The 23,308-nt window shown below is 49.8% G+C and overlaps 1 protein-coding gene across 4 annotated transcripts in view; it reads right to left on the bottom strand.

Annotated features, from left to right (window-relative positions):
• The window catches only part of RAPGEF1 (Rap guanine nucleotide exchange factor 1), a 113,064-nt gene that overhangs the window by 79,152 nt on the left and 10,604 nt on the right, over positions 1–23,308 (bottom strand). For 3 of the 4 annotated variants that reach the window (XM_073905585.1, XM_025888279.2, XM_073905586.1), the window contains exon 1: positions 11,393–11,516. The exons of the other annotated variant lie outside the window; for it this stretch is intronic. In XM_073905585.1, the coding sequence (XP_073761686.1) occupies positions 11,393–11,501 (109 nt within the window). In that variant the 5' untranslated portion in view covers positions 11,502–11,516. Of the gene's footprint in view, positions 1–11,392; positions 11,517–23,308 lie in introns of those variants that run through there. 4 annotated transcript variants of the gene reach the window in all.

Here is a 23,308-nt window from a genome sequence, read left to right as displayed (position 1 = left end):
GTGGCATCTCTTCTCACTCAGAGAAAAAAGCAAAGCCCTTCAGAGGTCCACAGCCCCTCACACACACCGTCAGAGAGGGCTCTGAATAGATCCACACAAAGAGTTTTCCCCAAGACTTAGTCCTTTTATCAAACATTCATCAAATATTGGACAGATATCCCAAGAGGAGATGAAAGGGGAGCCTCCAGGCTTGAGAGCTGCTTCTCTCCTGGAGTCTAATCAAATGGCTAAGCAGCTCCAGTTTTAAACATCCCGTTACAAGTCAAGCACTGTGCGGGGAAGCTCTAGGTTACCCCTACCCTCACACTAACACTGGAAGGAGTGTTTTCATTACCCTTAGATATATGAGGAAACCAAGTCACAGGGCGCCAGCACCATCTCCCAATCCATGCACCTCTCTCTCTCTCTCTCTCTCTCTCTCTCTCTCTCTCACACACACACACACACACACACCACAGACAAGGCAACTGGAGCCCTAACACGTGCTGTGAGCATTCAAGGTCAGCCCGTCCCAGGGTGGCCTCCTCTCAAGGAAGTATTTTTTCTCATCACCGTTTGGAAATGGCCTAGAGATTCTTAAAGCCACAGACTTCATAGACATCCAGAGATGCGAATTAGTCATTTTCTCCAGAGTTTTATTTCTAGAGATGAGAGACTCAGAGAGAGAGAGAAGGGAGTGGGGAGGGAATGAGACAAGGGGGAATAACAGTTTATTCTGAGTAAACATACCACTGCACTGGGCAGAAAGTAAGCAGGGCCGAAGCGCACCACATCATCCAGGCTCCTGGCTACAACAGGAAGCAGAGTCCGCCCTGACCTTTGTCCCTTAGGTGGAGTTGTTTGGAGCCGCCTCTGTCCCTCAGAGGAACTTGCACGTTAGGACTGGTGCCAGTTTAGAATTCAAACAATGCTCCTCAAGGGCCTCAGAGCATATTTTTTTAACATCATGTCACCAGCAAAGCCGCCCAAGTTGGGGGCAGGAAGGCCTGTTTATTTGGGGCCAGGCCACAGCGACGGGGCCCAGGGAGGCGCTCCGCGACACTGGAGGCTGTGACACACCAGGGCTCTGTCAGCCTTGGCAGCACTGCGCCCTGCTCAGGGACCCTGAGAGCTCATTATTTGTCAGGCTACTTTCTGGACCTCCAGAGGAGAAACATTTTCATTTGTCAGCAGGTACGTATTTATTTATTTCCCGGGCAACAGGGGAAGGAGAGGAGAGCCACGAGCCCCAGCAGCTTCGGATACTACAGAAGGTGCTCACTGGGCAGAGAAGGAAGAAAGTGAAAGGACAAGGGTCACCTGGAGAGTCCCTCCCCTTGCCTACCTATCACCTGGGGAAACAGGGTGCATCAGATAACACACAGCAGGCCCCGTAGGGCATCCACATTCACTCATTCATTCCATTTATCTTTACATGCCAAACATGTGCAAAGCACTAGGGTCAAGAAAGAGCAAGACAGCTCCTCCCTCCATGGAGCTCCTCCTAATCCCGTGGGGGGGAGAGCTGGGAAAAGTCCTCCGTCAGGACAGAGTGAGGAGTCCCAGGATGGAGACGTGACCAGCAAAGGCAGGGGCTTTTCAGCTGCTCACAGCCCTGTTCGGGAGGAGGACGGCTCCAGGTGCCCATGGATGTGCTCTGAGGCCCAGGGTCCTTGAAAGAAAACCCAGCCGGCTCCTCAGGGCAGGAGGAAGGGCTGGGCTTACAAGAACAGCTTCAGGCTTCATTTCACACGGGGACCCACAAAAAGCATCAGAGTCAGCAAACAGGTGCTGGCTTGGAAAAGGCTACAGAAGTCTCTGAGGACCACAGAGGGATCTGAAAACGACCACTTCTCCAAAGGCATCCTTCTGGCTTCCCAGGCACGTGGGTGGAGGGCAGTAAGGGGTGGGGGTGAAGGAGAGGTAGCCTTTAGTCTCACCCAACCAGCGGCAGCAGATTTTTCTCTGGAACAAAATGAGCAAAGGCTCTTCTCAGCTGTTCTTCGATGAGTGTTTCTTCCTGGACCTTGACCCTCTGTTCCTGTCTCTCAAATATGTTTGTGGCCCGGGGGCCTGTTCTGGAGGAAATATTATGTATGACAGTCCAGACATACATGGAGGGAAAAAACCAACCCTACTCTGCTCTACACACTCAGAAGCAAGTGCTGATCAATCCCAATCCCTCCACAGGAATGGCCAAGGTGGCACCCCTGGGCAGGTGCCAAGTGAGTGGTGGGGCTCTCCGCTTCCATGCGGTGTGAGAACTCGAAAGGATCCTAAGTCCACCTGCAGAGGAAGCGGAGGCCCTGGGATCGGATGTGCCCCCAGCCCAGGACTCAGGCACCCTGAACCAGGCCAGTCCAGGGCTCCTTCCTCAGTAATGGCTGATAAAGTAGCAACCAACCTCCCAGACATTTCTCCTCCTCATGAGACAACTTCAGAGTCATAAGTAAACACATGTAGAGGGCCAGGAAAAAAGCCAGCCTACTCGGGTACTGGTGACACACAGCTATTCTCTGAGAAACACTTATAGTCGCAGGCAGTCTCACCACCCACCAGAGGCTGTGAGGGCCCTCGACATTCTGGGACTAAAATCGGGAGACACGCTGGTTTAGTCAAAGCCAGAATTTCATCGGCTTAGAGCCGAACATCCAAACCAATTCACCTCTAGTCAGATGTATCAGTTCTGCGTGCAGCCGGCACTAGGCACTGAGTGAGCACACAGCAACAGCTGGGACCATGAGCATCTAGCGCCGCCCCAGGGGCCTCATGGGCCTCCCTCATTTAATCCTCACAGTGACCCTCCATGGTAGGGACACTGAGGCTGAGGTGAGAGACTCTGGATTTGAGTCCAGTGACACCAGCCAGTGTCCTAATGTGGGAGGGAGAAGTGAGTAAGTACCCTAAAGATGGCTCAAAGAAAGCTTAAAACGGGCTTGGGAGAAGGACTCATGTAACTCTTTTGTCCCCTGAACGAACAGTCTATCGTCTCTGGTCGGTGTTCCACTTCTAACAAACCAGCACCTACAAGGTACCGGGCTCTGCGTCTGGCTGTGTGCACCACCACCCTGTCCCTGCCCCGAGCCTCCGACTAAGATGGCGCATCTCAGCATAGGCTCTTGCTCTTCCCAAAACTAAAGCCTAGCAAATACACTGTTTATTAGATGTGTTCACAACTTTGATGCCCAGGTAAGCAAGTCACCACAAGAGTAGAAGACAAGACTTTCAGGCCAGTACTGCTCATAAAAGTGAATCACACCCTTCTGGAAAAGTCCAAGAGCAGGATGGCTCACTCACGGCAGCAGCACATCAAAGACCTCCTTGCTGCGCTAGCTCCTAGTCTAAAAATACTCCTGCTGGTGAAATCTCAGGCAGTCTTTCAGCCCATGGGGGAGAGGCCAAAGTTACAGCACCACCTCTCTCACCTTGGGAGGCGGGATTATAGATGGAACCCAAGACGCTATTTTTAAACAATTCCAAAAACAATGGGTTGTGGAAGAATATGTATTTGAGTGACGGCTGGAGTTGCCGTTTGGCTAGGAAGCATTAGAAAGGGACTTTCCAAAGTCAAAAAGGCCTCCCAGTTCTCATGAATTTATACCTTTCCAGTCTGTGATTAATAACAAAATGGCGTCACAATGTGTGCTTTTAAAAGACAGTTCTTCGGTGGTTGGCCATCTCCCTTCTTGGGTCTTAGACTCAGCCAAATAACATTCCTTTAACTCTCTCCAAAGTCTCTCTTGTTCAGCTCCCTCCAAAAACCCACCCCACCCCAAAGAATGCCTTTAGGAAAAATCCAGTTGCTTCATTCTAGAATCCTCAGAGCAGGACACTATGTGCATTTTCCGAGAAGGACTGTCGTTTTCCCTTGTTCTCTCTGAGCAGCTGTATCCTTTACATCCCCTAGAACTGAAGTTCTTTGTAAAGGACCAAAACTTTCCACAGGAGGAGGCCTCTGTCTCAGCACGCCAAGGAGGAAGAACAAGCACAGGCCACACGGGGAGAAGGAAGGAGGCAGAGACTTGTCTTCCCAAGGTCAGTTGCTTGGAATCAGAACACACTTTCCCAGTGAAACAAGGTTAGAAAGCGAATTTGGGCCCTGTGGCCATTGACACAATGGAGCACAACTTGGCTGAGCTTCTTCCACCGGCCCCATGCTGGGCATTTGGTGCCAAAGAAGATCTGGTCCGGTCCATGGCTGGACGGGAATATAGGCCCTGCCCTCACATGGTTTATAAGCTAACAGAGAAATAAAACCATACACCCAGAGCTCCAACACACAGCAGAGCAAGTCAAATGCTGAAGAAATAAAGGGTTTCCTTCTGGAAAGATACAGGAAAAATTCATGAAGAAAGCCCTAAGGCTGTAAGCCGAGCAGACGTTATGGGATATGACCATGAAACATGTGAAGAGATGGGGTCGCCTTGGGTAAGAGAGGCATCTCTGGGAGATGGAACGGAGTGAGCATCAGCAGAAGGGCACTGGCTGCACAGGTGGGGAGACGTGTGGTCTATTTCTCCTGTTCACATTTACTCCAAGTCACGACCCATTAGCAGGTCCCCAAACCAATTCTGTGGATTAAAACAGGAAACAGAATAGAAACAATCAGAGGGCACTAAGGCTAAATATCACTTCATGAAATTTATTTCCATCATAACTAACTTGAAACGCTGAAGACCCTTCTCCTTGGGGAGTGTGGAATGGAGGATTTTCTCACTAGGACACCTCATGTCCTAGTGAAAACACTGCACGTCCTCCTCACTAGGACAATGAGGAGCCGCTCCCGGTCAGGGGGCCTGTAGGGGTGATCAAGACCGCAAATCCAGTCCCTTCCCAGAGTCAGCAGGACCCTGACTGACTTGCTGCTCTGGGTCTGGAACTAAGGATCATGCACAGGTGTAGCGTCAGCAAGTGGACCATTTCCAAGGTGGAGGCAAACAGTAGCTTCCCGGCCTTTTTTGACCACAACCCACAGAAAGAAATACTGTGATCATGTACACAAAGTGTATCAAAAATCTAAAAGACTTAAATTCAATTTCACTTTGTAATCCTATGAATTAGTTCTCTGACCAAACAGTGTCTTGATCCTTTCCCCGACTGAGAGTGAGGGGCAGAGGAAGGGTCTGGGTCATGAAGAAAAGCATCGACATGAGCTGGAACTGGTCAGGATACCAGTTCTCTACTCCAACCCCCAACACAGACCCAGACCTAATGAATCAAGATCTCTGGGGGAGGGACCCAGGAACCTGGGCTTTCATTAGTCCTCCAGGGGAACAAAGGTCTGGGGGGAAAGAGAGAAACCGTTAAGAAATTCCAAATCTTGAGTGGGAGATGGGGAAGCTCGGCAGAGCCTAGCACACACACAAAGTGACAGGCAGGTGCATCCTTGGACTCTTAACAGGGAAATTCAAATCTCACATCAAAACATTCCTCGGGACAAGCCCCTTCTGATGGGGAGACGGATTTGTAAACACTGTGCCTAGAACAGGCCTGCATGAGCACAGCCATGGGGCTTGGGGGGAAGGGGTGACTACTAGTCCCAGGCACCAAGTTCTAACTAGCCAACCACCCCAAGCAAAGACATTTGGCTGAACCAGGTCTCTTTAATACAAGGCTCAGAACACAAGTAAGCCAGTAAATATTTCTGAAGACCTACTGTGTGCATGAGTGCTTCGGACAACAAATCTCACCCAGAAGTGGTGGACCAAAGTGATCAGTCACTGCTCTTCCTTCTGTTTCCTGCTATATTTGTTTATATCTGGCTGCAATATTTGTTTAGCATCTACTTTGTGCTGGAAAAAAACATGGTTTCTGTCCTCAAGTCATTGCTCTAAGGCAGTGATTCTCACAAGGGTAGAGAAGTGGGTCAATAAGAAGGTGTCCGTCAGGGCGCCCGGGTGGCTCAGTCGGTTGGGCGGCTGCCTTCGGCTCAGGTCATGATCCTGGAGTCCCGGGATCGAGTCCCACATCGGGCTCCCTGCTCAGCGGGGAGTCTGCTTCTCCCTCTGACCCTCTTCCCTCTCGTGCTGTCTCTCATTCTCTCTCTCTCAAATAAATAAAATCTTTAAAAGTAAATAAATAAAGCTTATCTTAAAAAAAAAAAAAGGTGTCCGTCAAAAGCATACACAAGGCAACTATACACGTTCATATTTGCAATCAGAAGAAAGCAAACCTGGGGCGCCTAGGTGGCTCAGTTGGTTAAGCATCCATCCGACTCTTGCTTTCAGCTCAGGACATGATCCCAGGGTCGTGAGCTCAGGCTCCACACTGGGCATGGAGCCTGCTTAAGACTCTCTCTCTCCCTCTCCCTCACAACCCCCAGCTCACACCTCTCTCTCTCTCTCTCTCTTTCTCTCAGGAGAAGGAGAAGGAGAAGAAAGCAAACCTGGACAAAATACACAGAAGCTAAAAGGGGAGGGGCTGAGGTGTCACAGTGTCCAAGATTAGGGCTGGGTGAAAAGCTACCACTGCCTGGCCTAGGGGCCTGGCCTGAACTCTGCTGGGTCCTTAATGGGTTGGGTCCTTATTCTATGCTGACTCCAATCCACGAATTAAGGTTTTCTTAGTGGAAAACAAAAGTATCTTTAAAGTCCTTAGAACACATTCTAAATTGGTAACCACATTTTTATATTTAAAATGGAAAACCTGAATTTTCTGGACAGGAAAACAAAGCCAACTGGGAAGGAAAGCAACCTGCCGAGTATCCGGCATCCCCAAGCCCAGGTTCCTATTATGTGAGCTGTGTGGGGTCTGTGAAACCCTTCCTTAGGAAGAAGGAGGAATGACAGGGGAAAGTCCCATGGTGTTTAACCAAAAGTGTCTAGGAGCCACCAAGTGACCATGGAGAAAACAGTGTCACTTCATTTTCTTCCAGGATGTCTGGGCCCATCGTGTACTCACCCTGACTCAAATCTCCTAAAGACAGTTTTTGTTCTGCCGACCCCAATGTCCTCAGAACTAAGGGCGCCTTAATAATAAAAATATGCGGCTGCCAGAAAGCTAGTGGATATGTTTGAAAAAATGCACGAAAATCAGTGGATTGAATCTATAAACGGGTCTACACTCTGCAGGAAGTTCAGCACGTGTTTGAAGGTCACCTCTTAAAGTGTTTTTGGTTCCAACTTTCTTTGACACATTTTTTCTCCTACATGATTTTCCCCTTCCAGGGCTGTGGCCAGGAATGGCACATAGCAGTGATGTAACTCTGCCGGCTCAGGGATGGCAGAGCTTGGAGAAGCATAAGCCCTTTGATGACGTTCAGTCTGGTGAATGTCAATGTCCCCAGCACTGCCCCCCACCTGTGCGGGTGAGGAGGGCTTCCACATGACCCCAAGTGAAGAAGGTTCCTGATAAGCAAAGTCCAGTCTGAGCTGGCTATGTGCCAGGGAGGATCCTGTCACATTCCCGCTCTCCTCTTTGGACAGAAGGGAACCCTGTGGAGGATGACTGTACGAGGTAATATGGCCCAGTGCATTTTTCAAGCCCCCAGTGCTCGGTGCCCGGGGTGCAACAGTGAGTCAGGCAGACAAGACACCAGTGCTTGGGAGGAACAGGGAAGGGACCTGAAACACACCATTACAAGTGGCCCAAGGCCCCCTTACCCAATGGAGATCAAGTGCTGAAGGCCTGGACCTTGGCCTGGATGCCTCTCTGGATGCCCCCAGAGGCAGATGGAGCCAGGGCTCTAGCGCAAGCAGCTTCCATGGAAGTGCAAGGAACACTGATGCGGGGGGGGGGTAAGGCAGGAAAGGGTGCTCTAAAGCCATCTTCCACCCGGGCAACCACCCTTGACCCTGCAAAAAAAAACCTGATTTAAACCAAAGCCTGAAAGATTCACAGCAGTGGGCCAGATTTTCATTTTCTTGAGGGGGTGGGGGGGATGTGGACTGAGGAAAAGTTTCTGGCAGAGGGAAGAGCATGTTTGGAAGGCCCTGGGCCAGGAGGGTCAAGATGAATCAGGAGACCGGGTACCTGGGTGGCTCAGTTGGTTAAGCAACTGCCTTCGGCTCAGGTCATGATCCTGGAGTCCCGGGATCGAGTCCCGCATCGGGCTCCCTGCTCAGCGGGGAGTCTGCTTCTCCCTCTGACCCTCTTCCCTCTGGTGCTCTCTGTCTCTCATTCTCTCTCTCTCAAATAAATAAATAAAATCTTTTTTTTTTTTTTTTTTTTTAAAAAAGATGAATCAGGAGACCTAGTCAGTATGGCAGAGGGAGGGAGTGGGGAGAGGGAACGGGGCCAGCCTGGGCCAGGCAGGTGAGTCCTGCTGGATCCAGGAGCCTGCCTCCCTCCCAGTGGTGCTGGGAAGTGTGTTCTAGAGAGGGTGAGAGAGCGCAGGGTTCAATGCACACCTTCTTCACCTGCCATGAGAAAGAAATCTAAACATGCTACCCACAGGGTGAGAAGGCAGCCACCCTGAAGTCATCTTCCTTTCAACAACAAGATCCTTTCCCCAATGTGTGGGTGATGTTTATAGACAAAATGAACTCCCCCCAACCTTGTCGTAACAGCAAGCTGCCACAAGGCGAAATCCAAATGTGCAGGCCTGGTGCTTACACTGACAGAGGCCACAGGAAGTGAGGGGAAAGAGCAATTTAAGGCAAGTGTTAGTCAAGTACTGCCTATACTCCACCCTATTCCACACCACGTTCTCTGGAAAACAGCCCACAATCTACTGAGCACTTCCTATGTCAGCTCTGACAGGCAGGCAGTACCTCAGTGGCCATCTCACAGACGAAGACCCCGAGGCTCAGAGCAAGTAACCAGGCCCAGAGTTACATCGTGCTTGCAAACAGCCTGCACCCAGAACCCGCTCACTGTGACTCCAAGCTCACCCTCTTCCTCATGACGTTCACGTGTCCTCAAGTGTCACCAGTGCGCCTGTCGGTCAGAGGACGGTGGTGCTAGGGTGACAGGTGCCAGCAGTACACATGCTGCATGGGAAACGGAAGAGAAAAGTATGGGCCGGAAATGCCTACAATTACCTCCTCTGCCCAGACCGAACAGCTTCTGCTCCAAGGCTGCCTGCCCACCACAGATTCTTAGCATCTCACCCAGAGGAAAGAGAGAAGGGCCAGGAGGAAAAGAGCCTCAGAAGCCCAGGGGTCTGTCGAGAGCGCACCTCCCACCCCAACTTCGGGGCCTCCCATGCTGTAGGGAAATGACCTGTGAGGGCGGCTGACGTGGCCCTGACGCAGTGTGTCCCACCCACAGCTGACCAAGCTTGAGGGTTGTGCTAAGACCTCCAAGATGGGCAAGACACTTCAGGAACACGACTGGCCACAGTGAGGCGGCTTTAATCGGCCTCCAAACAAATCACTTCCTTTCATGGGTGGCGGATGTCGTCTGGTCACAAATGGGCAGCTGGTACGGGGCACGTGTGTAGGATTAACTAGTGAACATCCGGAACAACACCTCTTCTCTTGTCCTGACCCAAAGTTGTCAGTTACCTGGGATTCCATCCCAAGAAAGAAACTAGGGCATGTGGCCACCTTAGCAGTTTGCCAATTTAAGGACATCAGGACACGCTTCTCTCTCCTGAAGTTAGGAAATGGGAGGCTGGCTTTTCATGTAGGTTCTGCCACGAACTGGTTTGGTCAGTTAGGCAAAGCACACTTCCTCTCAGGCTCTTTTCTCATCTGGAAAAGGCCAATAAGCCTAGATCAGTGGTTCTCAAAGTATGGCCCTGAAACAGCAGCAGCAACAGCGGCCTCACCCATGGAATGGTTAGAAGCGGAATCTCTTGGGCCCCACACCATACGCACTGGATCAGAAACTCTGGGGGTGCGGCCCAGGGATCGGCTTTCACCAGCCCTCCAGGTGATTCTGACACACACTAAGTCTGAGGCCCACTGGCCTGGCTGATTTCCCTGCTTTGTTTTAGAAAACCATCCTTCTTTAACCCTTCGCTGCCTGTACTGCTACTGACTTCATTTATCCCACAAGTACTGACAAAGTGTCTACGCTGTGCCAGACACCGGGGACCCCTGGGGCACAAGCCGGAGCCCACTTCGTGACAGGCACATGTGTAAAGCTCTAATGACGATGGACGTGCACACGGCCTGTTTTCCAGCTACTTTCTTTAACTGTGGTCTTCCTACAAAACTTACTGTACTTTTAAAAATAAGCTGTTCAGCTTACAAAGAGAGATGCATGGTGCCAGCAAATAAAACGTTATTATATTGCTACTGATGAAAGAAACAGTTTATGTATGTCCAATTAAATAAGCACACAAAATCAACTGGAAAATTTCTAGACGGAAATACAGACTAACACAGATAACATTTCTTTTCTCCTAAAACTATTTTAGTGACTCACAGTGTTCACAAGTCTTGAATGTTATTCTAGGCACAACATAAAACACTAAGTGACATTTTTAGCAGTCCATTTTGCTTTGGGAGGTATACACAGGAAATGCAAAAGCAAAAACAAAAGCTCAAATGCTCTACCCTAAGAGGAAAGACGCAACCAAACTACCTTAACATTAAAAATGGAACTAAGATTAGCTTCCTCCGTCACGCCTCAGGGTCCTGCTAAAAGCAGCTGCCAAGAATTGTCCTCCTCTCCCCTCTGTCCAGCAACCAAGGAGGGCAAAGGAAACATGGCCAGAAGGCAAACGGGCGGCGCAGCTGCAACCGCCAGTCGTTAACACACCCTGCAGAGTCTTTGGTCGGTAGGGTCCCACATTCAGTCTCGCTCAGAACAAAATTCTCCTCAGTCAATACTGTGCCGTGGGACTGGACTCCTGAGAGGAGACGCGGACATCAGAGCTCTCCCTCAGTGCACAGGTCAACAAGCTCTTGTCTACATGGGTTAAAACATGTACCTAATCGTTGACATAACACACAGCTGCTTCTACCCAGAGTTGGGGGTCAAAGCAAACCACAGAACTAATGCACAAAGTGACAAAGCAATTCTCCCCCCAACTGTAGGTATTTCTTTAGCCAACACGAACCACAAAACAAGTAAGAGGGTTTAAAAGAGAACAGAATCAGAAGCTTGGAACACAAGATTTACTGCAACTGAGCCATGGCCGGTTGGCTCTGAGTTTCCTAGTAGTGAAGGTAAAAAGGTACACAAAAGGGATTAATTTGACCATTCAAAGAAAAGATATGAACTCAACAGAAGAGGGAAACTTTTCCTGGTACGACATTCCACAAGAAATTTCGGGGAGGATATAAAGTAACATTGTGAATTGGGTCTTCAATCTTGGTTTTACACGATCTACAATGTTCTTCAAGTAGCCACTTAATATCTGTTCTCTATTAAAAAGAATCAACAGCTCAAGAACTTTATATTTGTGAATACATTTCTATGTTTAACCTCAATTATTAACATGACCCTGTTGTTTCCAGGAGCCCTGAGTTAATACAGAAACCACCCTTAAAGAACTAATGGAAACCGGGGTTTTCCCTACCTATTTGTGGCAGACTTGAGGTGTCAGTCACATCGACAGAGTTCTGAGGCCCAAACTCGGTGTGGTCAAAGCACTGATGACTAAGGCCGGATGCGGCCTGCGCCCACATGGACAGAGCGCACTCTGGGTGTCAGCAGAACCTCAGGGTGCAGAAGCAAGCCCAACCGGACAGCTCCTCTGGAGGCCAGCCCTCACGGCTGCGGAAGGTGGGGGACTGGGGCCGGAGAACCAGAAGCCCGCTTGCCCCTCAGAGAATCTTTCTTCAAAGAGCCCAACATTCAGTCAGGCAGCCAGGACTCCAGAGGGAGGCTGCAGGTGTGGCTGTACCGTTTTCCCCAGCGTATGAGGAAAACTGGGTAAGGCCTGGAAGGGCAGCAGCCAGCCAAACAGACCAGCAGGCTCAAGACAAATCACAGGGTCAGGAGTTCTTCAGCTGGGAGGAACGGCACGGGCAGAACAGGGTGAATGAGAATACCACTGTCCGTACGGCCCCCAGGTGCTGGAAGAAGGACCCCTGCCCCCGCTCTGAAGCTCCAGTGAAGGAGGCCCCAAACGGGGACTCGGTGTGGACAAGAAGGGGGCAGGTGGGCAGCTGCATGAAGGAGGGATGGTGAACTTGGCAGCGGAGGCTGACTTCTGGGGGGACAAGCACAAGGGCAGGCCCCGTCCTCCACGTGTGCTTCGTAAAAGAACGCTGGGCTGGCTGGTGTGGCGCGCCCACCTCTTCCACTGTGGCCACAAGCAGGGCATCGGCCGTGTCTCGTCAGCGATCCCTAGTCGGTGCCACGGAAACGGCTGCAGGGGCCACCTGTGGATTTGCCGGTGAGCCGAGACACGGACTAACGAGGGGCTACAGGCTCACCAGGGCCGTGACCAGAGCTCCCAGCGGAAGGCGGGCTGTGGGCTCGGCGTCACGCCAGCAGCTCGGCCTCTTCCCGGGGGCCACCTTCTTTGAAGGGGAACAAGAGAGCAGCGCTCGTGCGGCAAAGGTCCGTGGTAACCAGTCAGGGACAGGACCGGGGGTCCTGCTTGCAGTCAGGCCTGGCTCCACCTCTGACTCGCTCCGACAACTTGGACAATCAGTAACACCCTTGACCAGCAAAACGGAGACAAAGAGCACCCACAACAAAGGGCTGTTGTGAGTAGCAAATGAGAAAACATTTACCTGAGAATTAAGCTTTTTTACGTGAGTAACCACAGCAGATAGGGGGGCCTACATCTGCTAGCCTCCCCTGCTTCAGCACAAGATAACAAACACCAAGTGATATTTTTAGCATCCCACTTTGCTTCAGGAGGTATACAGAGGAAAAGTAAAAACAAAAGGTAAAATGCTTTACCCTACCAGGAAAGACCTAGACCTTCTCGGATTGAAGTTTTAAAAAGCAGGGGGTTAACCACCACACAGTCACACACAGACATACTTACAATACATATATTTTTTTTTCTGAACCACGTGAGAGTAAATTTCATACACCACAGTGTGTTCCCTTAAATTCTTCAGGGAGTACTTCCTACGAACATGGATGTTCTAACACCGCAGCGCCGTTGTCAATACCATTAAACATTGATGCAATACTATTATCTAAGCTACCATTCATTCATTTTCCAATTTGGTCAAGTGACCCAATAATTTAAGGACAACTTTCGGGGAGCCGGGGGGGAGGCCAAACCTACTGCAGATTCCTGGAATTAGCTTGGATTTTTATAATGTTCAATATGAACCAATAACAACTGGGGTAAACTCTTTATGCTTTGTATTAATTTTCTATTGCTGTGTAACAGAAAACATGTACGTTTATTATGTCACACTCTCTGTGGGTCAGGGTCTGAGGATGTGCATTAGATGGGTCCTCTGCAAGGCTGCGGTCAAGGTACTGGCAGGGCTGAGGTCTCCTGTGGGGGATTAACCAGGGAAGGGCCTGTGTCCAAGCTCCCTCAGGTAGCTGGCAGAGTTAATTTCCTTGCGGCTATAAGGTTGGAGGCTTCTTGCTGGTTGGAGGCTGGAGGCTGCCCTCAGTTCCTTGTGACATGGAACCTCTTACTTCTCCAATGCAAGGGACACACTCTCCAGAGTGTGTCCACTAGCAAGAGTCACATATAACACAACATAATTAGGGGAGTGACATCCCATCACCTTTGCTATATTCTGTTGGTTGGACCTATTCATAGGTCCATCCACACTCAAGGATCAAAGGTGTGAACATGAGGAGACGGCTCTGAGGAAGCCATCTGAAAGTCCGGCGGCCACATGATCAGTTTCCTTACAACTATCAAATCAAATCACATTTATAATTCAAAGCAAATAAAACTAAAACCTTCCCGGGGCGCCTGGTGGCTCAGTCATTAAGCGTCTGCCTTCGGCTCAGGTCATGATCCCGGGGTCCTGGGATCGAGCCCCGCATCGGGCTCCCTGCTCCGCGGGAAGCCTGCTTCTCCCTCTCCCACTCCCCCTGCTTGTGTTCCCTCTCTCGCTGGGTCTCTCTCTGTCAAATAAATAAAATCTTTAAAAACAAAAAACAAAACAAAACAAAAAAAACTAAAACCTTCCCAACACTGAGAGGAACAATACTGACTGAGCGTACGGACAATGGTTTCTTGAGGCTGCATCACCGGGCACAATGTGAACAGTGTGGGGGGCTGCAGGACAGTGTTGTGGGTTCTTGTTCTTTACCACTTTTCTCTACTGAAATCACTAGGACACATTTCAGCTTCCGGGGAGTAGAACCACATCATCTGCAAATCAAGTCTTAACTCTTGGCTGTTCTTTTCTTCACCAGCTCACCACATTTGAAGTACAAAGAGTATATAGGGATTCCACTGACCTCAGATCAACCCAATTATGTGCACTTGAAAAAACAGAGAGATGGGCAGAAAGTGGAGGAAGGAAGGGGGAGGGAGAAGGGTAGCTATTTCAGGCAAATCACTCTCTCTTCCGTTAATAAGCATATGACCCCCGGTGACAGTAGGCAAGAGAGGCGCAGAGACTGATTCCTCCGTTCCTTCTTGCCCTGTGCTGCGAACAGCTCACCTCACTAACAGGATTCTAGTGTTTAAAGATAACAGTCTTCTTTTTAGAACATGGTGCCTAAATATAAAACGAATTCCTACATTTGCTCAAAGGAGGAGTCAGCAAATGTTTTCTTTAAAGGGCAAGAGAGTAAATATTTTCAGCTTTGTGGGGCACAGAATCTTTGTTAAACTACTTGACTCTGACACTTTAGTGGGAAAGCAGCTCAGATGATTTGTAAATAAATGGGCATGGCTGTGTTCCAATAAAACTTTATTTACAAAAGCAGGGAGCCAAGTGGATTTGGCCCTGATGGAGGGGGGAAGGAGTGCTGACCCCTGCTCTAAAGAAATAGCATCCTGTTTCAATTTTAAAGGGATAACTGACTTCGTCAGTCTTCAACTGGGATTTTCAAGGGTAATGATGACTATACACTACTATCGCCTTGTGTACTTTTTTTTATGTTATGTTAATCACCGTACATTACACCATTCGTTTGTGATGCAGTGTTCCATGATTCGCGTATGTACTTTCATTCCTACCCAACCCCTCTGCCTATTACCAAGTACAACTCCACTACACAACTGGACATCGACACAAAGAGCTGTCAAATCAGCCCTGGGATCAACGTGAAGTTGCCATCCAGACCATCTAGAATATGCTCAGCTCCTTCTGCTTAAGCAACTGCTTCATCTCGGACACCTTTCTTGACCTCCTGGACTAGGTAACTAGGGCAGAGATCCTGTGACCACCCCACTGTGCCGCTGGTTAAGTTGATGGCCTCTCTCTCTCTTCCACTGGGCAGTGAGGCATGGCTTTGTCTGTCTTGCTCACTGCCGTGTTCCCAGTGCCCAGGATAATGCTGGATACATAGGAAGTCCTCATTAATATTTGCTGAATGAAGTAAAAGACTGGGTCCCATCACATGCTTTCTGAGGAACTCTTTATTCTTGGCACTTAAATGTAACTGCACTGGCACACTATAATTACTTAGGTAAACTATGAGTGGGGCTCTGGTAAAAAGATACAAAAGAAGCTGAACATTTCAACTGTTGAGGTTCAAAACCATACAAAAATAATAAAATTACCATAGTATCAGTTATGCTTATTAAAAAAAAAAAAAAGAAAGAAAGAAAGAAAGAAAAAAGGAAAGGAAGAACAGGCCCCAAACGGAGTCACTGGCCCCCGTGATGGCAAACCAAGATGTGACACCAGGAATGGGACCATTAACCACTCAAGCTGGAATTCCCTGACCCACCCTGGAGAGGTAACCTGCATGGCAGACTCCCACCCTGCCCCAAAGGAAGATGGCCAGGCCTGAAACAATCCTTTCTTTTCTTTTACTAATAGCCCCCTTGTCCCGCCCTCCTTCTGCCTCTAAAGGCCTTCCATTTCCTACAGCTCCTCGGAGCTCCTTTCTACTTGCTAGCTGGGATGGTGCCCATTTCATGAATGTTCAGTAAAGCCCATCAGATCTTCATTTACTCAGTTGGATTTTGTTCAACACGTTAAATCAAACTGTTAGCCAGTGGCTTCTCAACAAGACTGGAAAATCTGAGAAGGCAAGCCCAAGCAATGGATTCAGTTAATCATCTATTTTTTAGTGGCCAATAAAGTAACCTACACAGGGAATTGTCTTCACCCTCCCCTCACGCCTGTTCTCCGCTGAGTATGTTCCCCTTAGATTTCATTTTTTAAAATGTCTCAGGACACCTGGGTGGCTCAGCTGGTTATGCACCTGCCTTTGGCGCAGCAGGTTCATGATCCCAGGTCCTGGGATGGAGTCCCGCATCGGGCTCCCTGCTCCGCGGGGAGCCTGCCTCTCCCTCTGCCTGCTGCTCCGCCTGCTTGCGCTTGTGCACTCTCTCTCCTTCTCTCACTCTCTGACAAATCAATCTTTAAAAAAAAAAAAGTCTCAAGAGTAAAGTGTAAGGTGGTTCCTCAGCTTTCCTAATTGGAAGAAGCAAAGGAGACACATAGAAGGACATCAGCCCATTTGTACAACCAGCTTCCAGTGATCCTTTTTAGAACTCAGAGCGTGCCCAGCTCCTGGGACAATGCCAAGGATGACAAGTTTAAATGTAGTTGGCAAATACTTAATGCCAAGTCAGAGATCCTGTCTTCCCTCCCTTCCCACCAACCATCCAAGGGTCTCCACCAGCACGCCTTAAAAGATAAATAGAAAGATCAACTTGTCAACCTTGATGCCCCACCATCATGGGTCCCATTCACTGGATGGCAACACCCTGGTGGCTGCCTGCAGCAAGCGTTAGCTACCCACAGGAGCACATTTGACAACAGCAGTTCTGCCGATAAATCCTATGAGTCACTCATGAATGGAGGCTTCCTGGGACCGCCTAATGGAAAACATTCTCATTAGGAGCCCAATTGTCCATGAAAAGAAATAAAAATGAGCCACAGCCAGATCTCTTGCCCCTTCTGAAGGTCAGGATATGCCCAGTTATCTCCCTGGGCAGAGCTCTGTAGATGGGCTGCACTAGAGATGTCATGCCAGGCAAAGGGAGGACCTCTCAACATGGACTTGGAGCACCATCCCTCCACACTGCTCCCTTTAGCAGCCCCTCAAATCCCACAAGTTAGGAACTTCAAGAACTAACCTGCAAACACCTGCAACAAACAGTTTTTGCTCCCGGGGTTAACAAAAATAGAAAAAGCCCTAAAGGAACCATAATTCACTGTTTATATTTAAACCAAATAAACAATGGGGTTTCCTCCCATACTTATCTCGATGGACCAATGGACAGTGAGCACCCGTTAACACGAGCCAGAAATCTGGCTGTCTTCCCTGACCCACTTCACTTCCTGCTTTCCTTCAGATCCCATCGTTAGCAAGTCCTACCCATTCACCCTCCAAACCAGTGAATCTGTCCAGTGCCGCCATCCCATCCACACTGCATCATCTACTGGGATGGCTCACTCAGCCGCCAGGTCCCCCTGCTGCCCCAGTGCACTCTCCCACTGAAGCTGGGGTGATCCTGGCAGAGCACAAACCTGATGTCCATTCTCAGTCTTACACACACACACACATCCCACTTGAAACACTCAATGGGGGGCGCCTGGGTGGCTCAGTCGGTTGGGCCTCTGCCTTCGGCTCAGGTCATGATCCCAGAGTCCCAGGGCTGAGTCCCGCATCGGGCTCCCTGCTCCGCGGGGAGTCTGCTTCTCCCTCTGCCCCTCACCCCACTCGTGCTCTCTCTCAAATAAAAATCTTAAAAATAATAATAATAATAATAAAGTATGCTCTTGAAAAAACAAAACACAACACTTAATGGCTTTTCAGCTTGTCAAGAAGGCCCCACAACATCTCCCCCTCTCCCCTCCCCACGCTTTTGCCTCAGGACCTTTACACAAAGGTTTCCCCATCTAGACAAGGTCCTCCCCCTCCCCCCACCACACACACACAGGTCCACCTCACTTCACCTGGTTAACCCTGACTTAACCCTTCAGATCTCAGCTCTGACCTTTCACGGTAGTTCCTGGTCTGCAACTAGGAACCAACTTGGGGGCTATTTGGGTTTCTGCCTTTCTCAACTAAGGACGGTAACAGGAGGGAACGAAGCCTCAGATCCGAAGGCATCTACTGGATGTAATGAATTCATCCTCTCTACTGCAACTAGAATGACACCAGCTGTGTACCATCCCTGGAAGATCTGAGAGAACAGTCACTCCAACAATTCTGTGTTCTGTGCTTCAGGTGAGGAACTCTGGTGCAGAAAGGTTTGTGCCTAACGGTATCTCACACGGAGGAGATGCTGAAATCGTTGTCGACAGAAAATGAAAAAAGAAATTAATCAATGAACTACCCACTCAGTGCTTCAACTCCTCGTACTGCATTGGGACCCCTGAAATTTCAAGCTCAAGCCAATGATCTCTCAGGCTGGGCACCACACCCCCCAGGCTCCTCATCTGCGCGAGACACTTTAAACCATTCAAATGATACTAAACACCACACACCGCACAACAGTCACCCACAGCTCAGAGCAACGGGATCCCAGTACCCCACACAAGCTTTGTACACTGTGCACAGGCCAGCGGGGGGTGGGTGCGGGTTCCATCTAGGCCACTCGGGATAACCTTGAGTAAGTTTAACCCCAAAACCCGTTTCCTACCTGGAAATGGGGATGACACCACCATTTTGTCCACAGCTCTTCGGTACCAAGGAACAGAAACCCAATGAACATGTTCAAGTAAAAAGGAAGGTTTATGATAAATAAGAATGCAAGGAGACTTCCGGGAATCCAAGGACAGCTAAACATCCAGCTGTCGGGAAGGCCAAGAACGAAGAACGCGGCGCACTCCCCATCTCTTGCCTCTCTCTGTCTCCCTGTCCCTGCCTCTATTCTCCACTGAGGCTCACTCCCTCAGACGATCTTTAGGGGCGCCTGGGGGGCTCAGTCGTTGAGCGTCTGCCTTCGGTTCAGGTCGTGGTCCCAGGGCCCTGGGATCGAGCCCCGCGTCGGGCTCCCTGCTCCGCGGGAGGCCCGCTTCTCCCTCTCCCGCTCCCCCTGCTTGTGTTCCCTCTCTCGCTGTGTCTCTCTCTGTCAAATAAATAAATAAAGTCTTTAAAGATAAATAAATAAAGACAATCTTTAATCTGTAAGTCAGATTATCTCACTGTTCTGCTCACAACTCTGCCACAGTTCCCCACTTCTTTCACATTAAAGTCAAAGCCTTTACCCGGGTCCTCCAGGCCTGCTGAGATGTTGCTCTCTGTTCCAGTGCTACCAGCTTCCTCACTCCTTGAACACACCTACCTGATCTCCCTGCCTGGAAGGCTTGTCCCTCAGATGTCTGCTTGGCCAACACCCTCTCCTCCTCCAAGACTTGACAGCACATCTCACTTTCCCAAAGAGGCCGCCCCCCGTCTGCCCTAGTTAACTCTGCGATCTAACCCCTCAGGCCTGGGAACTCCTGATGCCCCTCATGCTTCCCACAGCACTTCTCCCCACCTCACGTTCTTTGTAACCCACTCACGTATAGTGTGTACTATCCATTGTCCATTTCCCCCTACTCGAAACCTAAGTGCCACAAGGATGGAGGCCTGTAATCTAAGTGACTGAAACAATGCCCAGGACACAACAGGTGGTCAAATCAGTATCTGTTAAATACACGCACAAGACACTTCTTCTGAACTACCACTCCCCCTCATAATTTGGGACTACAGCATGGTTGCCTGCCTCTAATTCTGTAAGCCTCTTTAGCTCAAGTGCCCAACAGTGATCACACAGTCTAACTTCTGGATCAAATTCCTGAGCCAGAACCAGTTGACCCAGCTCATCTTTCCAAGACAGGCCACAGGACATAGGTCAATGGCCAGCTGCCCGGGGAAGAGCCATTAAGTACAGAAGGTCGTCTGGGTGAAACTGAAGAGGAGCAAGGCCATCTGGGGCCATTCAGTGCGGGAGCACAAGCTCTCCACAGACGACGAGCGCACTGCTGTATTACAGCTCAGGGCCGGGATGAGGACCAGTGAAAGCCTAGAAGGGCTTGGGAACACGGCAGATCAAACCAGACGCTTGGGGCGCCTGGGTGGCTCAGTCGTTAAGTGTCTGCCTTCGGCTCAGGTCATGATCCCAGGGTCCTGGGATTGAGCCCCACATGGGGCTCCCTGCTCAGCGGGAAGCCTGCTTCTCCCTCTCCTGCTCCCCCTGCTTGTGTTCCCTCTCTCGCTGTGTCTCTCTCTGTCAAATAAATAAAATCTTTAAAAACAACAACAACAACAACAACAACAACAAAAACCAGACGCTTAGCCGCCGGTACTGACCTTGGTGGGAGTTGTGGCTATTAAGTGGTGGTTCAATGTCTGGCCCGCCCGGAAGAGCTGCATCTTACTCTCAGGTCAACATTAACTATCCATAAACAGACTTGGTGACATGGTGAATTGGTACAGAAACTTAGTATCAGAGGAACTGATTGATTTGCGGGCAAGCAGGCGTTCTTTAAAATTCCTCACTGTTCCCTTTCACTGCTGAGGATTTGATAATCACCCACAGACAGGATGATTTCAATGAGCTGGAGGTCCTGGCTCAGGTCTTGGCCAGGGCTGCTTCACCCGAGGCTTAACCAGCGCCGGAGGAGCTGTTTCCAAGCTCACCGCCCACCCCTGTGCTGTTGGCAGGGAGCCTCGGCTCCTCACCTCCTGGGCCTCTCCTTTCGACCTGGCAGCTGCCCTTCCCCAGAGCAGAGGATCCAAGGCAGCGAGGGAGAACCCACCCACAGTCAGAAATCACACACCATGCACTGCTTCTGCAGTAGTCACCCGGTCACAAGATCAACCCGAGACAAAACGGGAGGGGACTACATCTGGGCTTGTGGATATCAAGAGGCAGGGAACTCTGGGCTGTCTTGGAGGCTGCCCACCACAGGCTGTTCCCATAGACCAAGGCTTGTTTCTGGAAGGCTCAGAAAATGAAGAATATGTGAGAGACGATATGTAGCCTGCAAAGCCAGTATTTAGTACATGGTTCTGTAGAGAAAAGGTTTGATCACCCCCAGATGTATTACAGATTTAAGGGGTTTCAAGGGTAATTTTGACTATACGCAATGTTCCCCTTATGCCCTGATTTTAGAAGCTACCATCTAGGTAAACAATTCTACTGACATGGGTGCTCAGCAAACCATAGCTCTGGCTATGATAATGTCAACCACTAAGAAATGAACCCAAGCAAGAGGAAAATAATCTATAGTACCCTGCCCATAAGTAGGTGCTTGATAAACACAAGCTCAGTGAATGAATGACTAAATGAGTAAGAACTACAAGGACACACCTTCAAAGTAGAGAGTAATCATGGAAGTATGAAAAATCTTTTACAAATGATTTACAACGTAAACAAGACGTGACTCTTATATAATAACTACAGTCACAGCTGAGCTGCACCGTGGGCTAGCTCTCTGCCAAATCCTCCCTTACTCACTCCTCACACTCTCAGGCAGGCGTCATTAGCTGCCTTCCTTTTACAGACAAGCAGATCGAAGCTGACAGAAATTAAGTAATTTCCCCAAGGTTACATGATAAATAAGTAGCAGGACTATTTACTCTTACAGCAAAGTATATCAGAATAAAGACCAATGCTGTGTCCGGAATCCCATGCCCGTGCACGAGCTTGCGGAAAGGTCAGCGGACAGACAGAAGCCCTGCCTCCCCCTCAACTCGACGGGATCCGAACCAGGGACTTTAAAGAAGGGCAAAGCTCCCAGGCTCCCCATCAGCAAGGTTAGAGAGACTGGAAATGCTTGATTTCATCTAACGACTCACTTATCTGCTCCCTTTACCCAAGAGAGCTTTAAAGAAAGTATCTTCACTGTGGTTTTTGCTTTCAAACCAAATACCATCTTTTCTGAGATTGTAGAATCAGCACCCAGACCAGCCCCGTCTCCAGCTGCTTTCCCAGTGCATGACGCGGAGGGCGGCTACTGTAGCCACGCAGCCCACAAAGTTTTGATGCTGGAGTGATGAGGGCGGCCACACACAGCCTGCATGGCTCGCTCACACACCCACCCACCCACCCACCCACCCACACCCCCGCACACAGCGAGTCAGGACCCAGGACACACAGGAAGCCGCTGCGCACAGAACTGCGCTCTAGGCCGAGGGTTTCCTATGTGGACACAAGTAGACCCTGTTCTCCCTGAGTGGTCTGTTCTTCTCAGATTCGTGAACCTGAGGGAAAATGACTTGCCCAAGGCTACACGACCAGTGACAGAGCCAAAGTTCCCTGAGGCCGATGCTATTTTTTCTGCTTTTTGGAGTCCTCTCTTGGAGAGCCTGAAGTCCAGCTGGCTGAGGAGGAGACTGATGTTGATTATCACGTGTTCTGGAGGGAGGAGGACCTGAGTAGAGGGGGCTAACCCTGGACCAGAGGCAGGGGTCCCAACGCCAAAGACAGAAAGAGTTAGGGATAACGGCAGATATAGAGTCAGAAGGCCTGGAGGCAAAGGGGTTTGAAGGAGGCCTTGGAGGCAGTGGTGACTATCTCGAGAGGCCGCTACAGGGAACAGGAGGGTCAGAGAACCAAGGCAAGAGGAAAGACTGTCAAAGGGACTGGAGGGTCCAGCTGAGAGTGGGGACATGAATTTCTGTCAACAAAAGACCTAATTACGGGGCGCCTGGGTGCTCAGTCGTTAAGCGTCTGCCTTCGGCTCAGGTCATGATCCCAGGGTCCTGGGATCGAGCCCCACGTCGGGTTCCCTGCTCTGCGGGAAGCCTGCTTCTCCCTCTCCCACTCCCCTTGCTTGTGTTCCCTCTCTCGCTGTGTCTGTCTCTGTCAAATAAATAAATAAAATCTTAAAAAAAAAAAAAGACCTAATTACACACACCACTATGTCTTCAATGGGATTCTAATAAATACAGGTGTCCAGTCCCCACATAGTAAACACGTAAACCACACAAGATAACCACCTCCTTCAGTCCCTTCTGAGATAATAATCATTTACAAAAATATTCCCTTGCCAAACAAGAAAACAGAAGACTTGACACTCTAGTCTGCTCTTGTAAACCAGCACTGTCAGGAAGGCAGGACAAAGAAGGGGCTTTGCCATCAGGGAGACCAAGGACAAAGGTTTGGGTCCCAACTCTGGCACTCAGTAGCTGTGTGATCCTCAACAAGTTACCGAAGCCATTTCCCCATCTGTGAAATGAAGAGAAGCCCACCCTCCACACAGAAATCCAGTGAGGATCAAATGCACGTGCTCAGCTCACAGATGGCTGGAGGAGACTGTTGGGAAACAATGGCCAAAGTACTCCCGCCCGGTATCCACACCTCTTTGCAACGTGACTTGAGGCACCTCCCATCAAGAAGTGGTGTCCCTCTCCCTTCTCCTTGAGTCTGGACTGGCCTTAGGGCTTGCTTCCACCAATGACAGGAGCTGGTGGTGACACTGGGCCAGTT

This window comes from Callorhinus ursinus, unplaced genomic scaffold, assembly GCF_003265705.2.
Source record: "Callorhinus ursinus isolate GAN/ISIS: 27379988/994484 unplaced genomic scaffold, GSC_fseal_2.0 scaffold24, whole genome shotgun sequence".
Taxonomy (NCBI): Eukaryota; Metazoa; Chordata; class Mammalia; order Carnivora; family Otariidae; genus Callorhinus; species Callorhinus ursinus.
The sequence above is the reverse complement of the archived record's forward strand: the minus strand, read 5'-3'. Positions and strand labels throughout refer to the sequence as shown.